This window comes from Photinus pyralis, unplaced genomic scaffold (assembly GCF_008802855.1).
Source record: "Photinus pyralis isolate 1611_PpyrPB1 unplaced genomic scaffold, Ppyr1.3 Ppyr1.4_unclustered_Scaffold5333, whole genome shotgun sequence".
Lineage (NCBI taxonomy): Eukaryota > Metazoa > Arthropoda > Insecta > Coleoptera > Lampyridae > Photinus > Photinus pyralis.
In genome coordinates this window covers 38,627-46,584 of record NW_022171759.1, presented here as the reverse complement: position 1 = coordinate 46,584, position 7,958 = coordinate 38,627, and the positions used below count along the sequence as shown (strand labels likewise).

The 7,958-nt window shown below is 37.7% G+C and overlaps 1 protein-coding gene across 1 annotated transcript; it reads right to left on the bottom strand.

The window, feature by feature from the left end:
• Nucleotides 1-1,795: 1,795 nt before the first annotated feature.
• LOC116182447 lies at nucleotides 1,796-7,476 on the bottom strand. Its single transcript, XM_031502984.1, has 2 exons — nucleotides 6,875-7,476; nucleotides 1,796-5,182 (listed from the first exon to the last, which is right to left on the bottom strand). Exons 1-2 carry the CDS (start codon nucleotides 7,233-7,235, stop codon nucleotides 1,860-1,862), a joined length of 3,684 nt encoding a protein of 1,227 aa, XP_031358844.1. The 5' UTR covers nucleotides 7,236-7,476; the 3' UTR covers nucleotides 1,796-1,859.
• Nucleotides 7,477-7,958: the final 482 nt, after the last annotated feature.

Genomic DNA, 7,958 nt, shown 5'->3' with positions numbered 1-7,958 from the left:
TTTTGAAATTGGCGTTTGATTTTCCTTTATCCCAAGTGCCTATGTATCAAATTTCGTTTAAATTCTTCCATAAATAAAAAAGTTGGCACTGCGCATGCGCAAAACCAAATTTTGAAATTGGCGTTTGATTTTCCTTTATCCCAAGTGCCTATGTATCAAATTTCGTTTAAATTCTTCCATAAATAAAAAAGTTGGCACTGCGCATGCGCAAAACCAAATTTTGAAATTGGCGTTTGATTTTCCTTTATTCCAAGTGCCTATGTATCAAATTTCATTCAAATACTTTTATAAGTAAAAAAGTTTGCAATTCGGTTTATAAATGGTCGAGATGCGAAAAGGGCACTGTGAATTTTGAATCGATTCGATTCAACTTTTGGCATTGCGTATTATATGGCTAAAGCTATGCCCATATTGAATTTCATGCAATTCAGTTCATAACTAACGGAGATGTAAAAGCGATCGAACATTTCTAAACAAAGTTATCGTTCACACGGACAGATAGATGGACAGACAGACAAAGGAACAGACGGACAGACCAGCATGCAGACGACAGATAGCAATGCAAAATTATAAACGATCTCTAGGATCGTTAATAAACGGCAAAAGTGTAAAATTATAGAACATGTAAAAAAACGGTTTTTTGTTTTTTTTACAATAACTTTTTTTGTAAGCCGTACAGAAAAAATTCCTTCCTTGGTACAAGACTCGACACCATAACGAACCAAATAGCGAAAAAATAGAACAATAGCTCTTAAGATAAAGAACTAGTAGCGTCGCAAAACGAGCGGACGGACGGACAGCCGGACGGACGGACAAAGTGACCACAATAGCGCATTTTTTTTTATTTTTGTGGAAATGCGCTAAAAATAAATTAATATTTTTTTTTCAAAATTACGAATATAAAAACATAATAATTAATTTTTATTTTTTAAACATGTTAAACAATTAAATATTGATGAATTAGATTTGTGCAAGTCAATTTTTTTAGGCACTTAATATGATACCCTCTTATGCAGGAATTACATTTTAAACCACTCTGCTCTTGAGTAAAGTTAAATGTACAATTATAGCACATTCCTTTAAAACACAATTTTCATTTTCAATTAAGCCCATTTGTTTTAAAATATTTTGGTGACTGTCTTTAGGTGTTACGTTTACTGTTATATCCGATAATATTTTAATTTTAGGTGATTCGCTAAATAAACGTCTGGTCGATTTATTAATTTTTTCCACTTGTTGAATAGGTAGACTTGTAGGAGAAACCGTGGATGGAGATGGAGTCATCAGGGGCGGCTTCCTTTCTTCGCGTTTTCTGTCGAGAGTTGAGGTCTTTATTGGAGTCGAAACTCGTGCCATTGATGGAACACCTTCTTCTTTTACTTAGCTTCTTTTAAATTTTTTTTTGCGCAATCCTATTTTAATTTATTTTCTTCCCTTTTTTGTTTTCTAGCTTTTTTTTTCTGCTTCCTTTTGTTTTTTTTTTGTTTCTTCTCTGTCTGTTTTTTAATTTTTTTCCATTGTGTTGACGTCAAAACATATGGATCATGGTCCGTTTGTCGTTTCCCCTTTCTCGGAGGTGTAACGGGCCTGTTCAATATTAACACAAAACTACCCGTCTTGCATTAATTAAACGGTTCGGTTGTAGAAATAAAAGTCTTTATATAAAAATTGTTTCTGTCACGTCAAAAAACTTTATTCTCAATGCCATCTCATATACATTTTAAAATTAATCAATTCTAAGTGTCTCTGACATCCTCCCACCTGAGGCAAAATTTTAACAAAAATGTGTCTCATAAGAAATCAGAGATACCGTGAACAAACAATCAGAAAATAAAAGTTAACATAGAAAAGGAATTAATTTAAATCCTATAAAACTCTGAATATTTTGAAGGTGTTTTAATCTTCCGTCCACTCCGCGTAACGTAACGTATATCACTTTTGTACGTTTCGGGTACTCTGCTTTTTGACACTCCCGTTTTCGCGTCATCGTCCTCAATTACACTTTCAAAAACAGGCACTTCAATATTTTCACACTGACTTCGAGAAGAAATATCTGAGTCGTTATTCGTTCTATCCTCATTTAGAGTAAAATCGACGGCGCACTCCAGAGGGTACAAACGTTGTACAGGTCTCAGAAGTTGTCCCCTTTCGGTAATAACTCTCACAAGTCGCTTATTGCCATCCTTTCCTGGAAGAAGGGTTACCACTCGACCAAGCGGCCAGTTAACTCGCTTGTCTTTATCATTACCAACCAACACGATATCCCCCACTCTAACTTGTCGGTTACATCGCCCCTTGAACCATAATTTTAACTGCCCTAAGTACTCATTGCGGAATCTTCGTCGAAGATCAGCAACCAATTTTTGCCGATACACAACTTTCCTAGATAGAGTCTTTTGATCAACCTCATCACAGTCTGAAACTCCACTCTCTACTTGATCTCTAAGGAACATCATGGGCGTTAAAGGTACTAAATCTTTTGCATCATCAGAACAAATAAGTGGCCTTGAATTGATCACGGCTTCACAATCACACATTACTGTCATTAAACTTTCATAGTCTAGTGAAGAACGTCCCAACACTTTGCGTAATAACTGCTTTAAAACTCCCACAAGTCTTTCCCAAAAACCTCCCCACCACGCTGCCGTAGGTGGGTTGAATCGCCATTGAATACGTTCAATACCACTGCTCTCTGCGATTTCTTCAAAGTTTACTCGCGAAAAAGCATTTTCAGTGCCTACAAAATTAGTCCCATTGTCACTATATATAGTCTTCGGACGACCCCGTCGGGCAATAAACCGTCTTAAAGCCTGCATGAAACTAACCACCGATAATGCAGTACAAATTTCAAGATGTACAGCACGATATACGGCACACGTGAAGAGGCATACCCAAACCTTTTCTCCAGTTTTCAGATATAAAGGCCCCGCTAAGTCCACACCCGTTACTTCAAACGCGTTAGCATCCCGAACACGATCAACTGGCAAAGGAGGTGTCCTCACAACAAAAGGTTTGGCATTTTGTCTCCTGCACACTACACAACGTGAAATTGCTGATTTTATAGTTCGTCGTCCTCCTAGAATCCAATACCTTTGACGTAACTGACTCATAAGTCCCTGTGCTCCACTATGACATGATCTTAAATGCTCTTGGAATATAAGCTGATTGACCAAAAAATGCCTTGCTGGCAAAACTATGGGAAATAGAAAATTTTGACAATCGTTTCGGTTACTAATCCGTGACTTCAACCTAATTAGGTCGTTTTTGTCTTTATAAATGTCCATGCCACATAGTCTCTTATCGTTATTATTTGAAAAAGACTCCTTTTGCACAACTCGTAGGACAAATATTTCAGCTCGTTTAATTTCTTCAGAACTCAAGTTACCTTTGAGTCGATCTTTATTTCTTAAATTGTAAATGCATCGTAATATCCATGCACACATACGGAGGGTTTTTTGATAATGAGAAAAATAATCGAAATGCCAATCACTTGATGACATTTTTGGTTGCTCGTCATTAATCAGTGTCGTAACCAATTTTTTCTTCCTCTCTTGATTGATCTCCTGTTCATTGTAATCTAAATCTGATTGAGGATCAATAGATACGTCTTGATAAAGCCATTGTGGTCCCTCCCACCATTTTGACTCAAGTAACTGTTTGGCTGAACAACCTCGTGAAGGTAGGTCAGCAGGATTCAATTTACCGGGGACGTGGTGCCAATTTTCACTGCAAGACAATTTTCGTATTTCTGACACGCGGTTCCAGACAAATGTAGACCACTCTTCGGGTCTCCTCACCCATGACAATACGGTTGTCGAGTCACTCCAGAAAAAAGGTTCCATCTCCATGTATAAGCTTTCCTTGACGGTAGTATATAATCTAACACCAATTACTGCGGCCATCAACTCCAGACGAGGTATCGATAAATTTTTTAATGGAGCTACCCTTGACTTAGCCGCTAAGAGATGTACAAACACACATCCGTTCCGAATTCCTCTCAAAAATACTACAGCAGAGAAAGCTTCCTTGCTGGCATCGCAAAATGTATGAAGCGTCCAATGTTCTGCCTCCTCAGTACCAGCGTATATCCACCTAGGAATCTTTATGGCGTATAAATAAGAAAGTTCTTGTACCCAGATACGAAAACGAGTTTCCAGTTCATCGTCAACTTTATCGTCCCACCTCATTTGTTTTTTCCATGTTTTCTGTAACCACAACTTTGGGAGCAATGTAACTGGACAACTATAACCTATAGGATCAAACACCCTTTGTGCTTGTGACAGCATTAATCTTCTAGTTACCGGTTTGCTTAAGAGCGATTTGATGTCTTCGTCATCGTGGTTTATAGATAAAGTATCATTCAACTTGTCCCACTTTACCCCCAGAACCACCGCGTAAGCGTTAGAGGCATCCTCTTGGACTTGGTGAGTATACTCCCACCCTCTGAGGTCGAATTTGCCTTCCGTCATTATAATAATGGCTTCTTTGATAAAGGTTTCCAATTCTCTTTCATTAGAAACACTAGTAACGCAGTTATCTACGTAAAAGCTGTTTGATAATTTCTTAGCAGTTTCTTTGGCAAAAGCGTATTTCGAGTCATATTCCTTCACAAATTTTGACAGATGATATTCTAACGAAGCTCCCAACAAGAAAGGACTACTAGTAATTCCAAACACCACCCGTCTATGACGAAACACTTTGAGGTTGTTCTCCTTATCATACCATAAGAATCTAAGAAAATCTCTGTCCTCCGAATGTATACTGATCTGTAGAAAAGCTTTACTGATGTCAGAAATTACACCAAGTCTTTGCTGTCTAAACCTTAACAAAATAGCCGGAATTAGTTCAATTAAATTAACCCCCTTTTCTAGACATTGGTTTAATGAAGGGTTATCCTTTTCTCTGGCGGACGCATCGAAAACCGGTCGTATCTTTGTCGTTGTGCTGTTAGGTTTAATCACTGGCCGTAGATAATGGGCCGACTTGTTCACTTGATCCTCTAACACCTCTTCAATAATGTTGTCAGTTAGCCAGTCTTTAAATACTTGATCATACGCCTCGAAATAACCATCCTTAATGATTTTCTTCATTGTGTTATCCAATCTCCTCTTCGCCATGTAATAATTGCTAGGCAGCGCTGGATGTCCCTCTAACCATGGCAACCTGACTTCATAACGTCCATCTGTGTCAACAGAAATAGTCTCCAGAAAAAGTTCTTTTGCCGCTAATGCTGTTTCATCGCTAGTTTTCCTTTCTATTGGATCATTGATCCCTAGTACATCGAGCTCCCAGAGGTTAGTAATAGATGCATTATTGACAAAGAGAGAGAGAGAAGTCATAGAGAAAGTGTTAGGCTTTTCGATTGGTACTTTTCCCATTAAAGTCCACCCTAGTAGGGTCTCTACTGCTACCAGGCCACAGTTCAAAATATGTCTTTTCCCGGTGTAAAGTTTACCCGCGATATCAGATCCTATCAACAATTCTATGGGATTAGAATCACACGCGTCTAATATTTTAATATTTAATTTACGCAGCTCTTCCATCCAAGGACCATCAAATATAGAAGATACACTATTGCAAATAACATTCTGGTCTAGAGCCTCGAAGGTACAACTATAATTATCGTGATTTAATTTAACATCATAGCAATCATGATTTTGTGTTAGCTCACTTCCACCGAATAGACCATGAATGAGACTAATTTTTCTTTTTGACTGATATCCCAAAAGTTTGACTGTCGCTTTCAAAATATATGATTTCTGCGAACCAGTATCTATCAATGCACGCCCGTATCTCGTTTTACCAAAATGAGTCATTTTTACAAGCAGCGTCTGCAAAAAAACCTGGGTACCCGTATTTAAATTGTTCGCAAGCGTTTGATCTACTTTAGTTGACGTTTCATCTTTAATCTGCTTTCGCTCTAAATTTTCCGGTTTTGTCTTATTAATTGACAGCGCCGGACACATTAAAGGTACATGAGATTTACAACAGATTATACAACTCAAATGTCCTCGGCATTTCCTAGCTTGATGACCCAATTTTAAGCAACGAAAGCAGGCCCCTTTTTGAGCCAAAATCTCTCTTCTTTGCTCGTAGCTTAACTTTTGAGCCTTAAAGCAGTCGGTACTGTCGTGTGAATTTTGGCAAAAAAGACATTTGGATGTTATTTCTGAATTTATCAGATCCATCGCGGTAGGAAACTTTTCTACTATTGTGCGTGATTTTTGGCTAGGCCGTTTAACATCTCTCTTAGTCACACCACCTAAATCAAAACCTTCCACCGCTAAAGAAATATGCTGTTCATTATCAACTTCCTTTTTCAAAAATTCCATAAGATTTTTAAGTCGATTTTCTATAGTGGAAACACCATCCAAATGTACAGAAGCACCTACATCGGGTATACGCTGCCAAACTCTTAATAGTTCTGACGGTAAACACGACTCTACTAAGGGAAACAACATTGCAGCATATTTATCGGACTTTATACCAAGAGTTTCTAACGCGCGTAATTGAGCTTCTAGATTATCGTACAATAAAGAAAGATCTACTTTATTGTCCGAAGAAGTATTATTTATCACTAATTTTAGCAACTCCCGCACGTATACTTCTATCTGCAAATCGTCCCGCCCGAATCTCGAAATTAAACAGTCCACTATTTTAGCATAGTTGTCCCCAGTGGCAGGAAAACTATCAACTAATTGCCTTGCCCTGCTACCCACCAAAGTACTTTGCACCAGATATTCTACTTTGTCATTTAAATGTATATCAGTATCGTTGTGGACCTTTTGAAACTGTGACCAGAAGGGCAACCAATTTCTAATACTCCCGTCAAATTTCTTAAGCTCTAGAGTAGGTAACTTAAATTTGCGTCTACCTGATCTGCCTCCTACATTACTTTCCGAGGCTACGGAGTTTACCTCTTCACCTAGCTCTCCTCGCGGCTTCTGTAGAAAATCCTCGGCTTGTGCGTTCAAGTCAGTGAATTTCCTAATGTAAACTTCACTACCATCCATCTCTGCCAGCAATTCTGCTTCACTTCCATCACTTTCCAATAGAGACTGGTATATATCACTGTCAATTCTTCTTAGATCATCATATTTCTGTTTCAAAATACCCAGCGATACAGAGATTAAACGTGCCTTTCCTTCCGGCGCCGATAAAAAGTCTTCTAATTCTTTCGCCGATTTAGTGAAGGTGGTACGGAGTACTCTACGATGCCTTTTGGGTTGATCCATGATTGTCAATGTATACCTGAACAAATTTATCGCAGACAACAATCGAAAACAATTATTCCAGGGTGTCACGGTCGCCAAATGTTCAATATTAACACAAAACTACCCGTCTTGCATTAATTAAACGGTTCGGTTGTAGAAATAAAAGTCTTTATATAAAAATTGTTTCTGTCACGTCAAAAAACTTTATTCTCAATGCCATCTCATATACATTTTAAAATTAATCAATTCTAAGTGTCTCTGACAGGGCCAGTATAAATATTTTTTAATTGAAGATTGTTCTAATCCCACTGGATGTGCCTCTAGCTGGGTTTCGTTCTGATCAAATGTGGAAAATGGTTGTTCTTGTGATACTATAATAGGAATATCCTCAATATTTAAAATTTCACAATCATTTTCCATTGTAGATATATATGAACTCTCTTCTACTGTAATAGCATCAGCAAGGAAAAAATCATTAGAGCAATTTGGAGAATGTTGATGATTTTGATTCTAATTTGGTTTCGACTATTTCTGCTCCCGATTTTTCATCTTCGCTTAAACTTTTGGCCTCTTCTTTATTTGCAGTATCTACTTGATCTGGTTGGGCAACAAATTCTCTAAGTATTTTATGAAGCAACATATCTTCATGGGACGCCGTATCATCTAGAGCTGATATTATTTTTAGCTTATCGTCCCCTATTATACTAACAAACTTTTCATAAGTTAATATATTTCTGGCAAGTC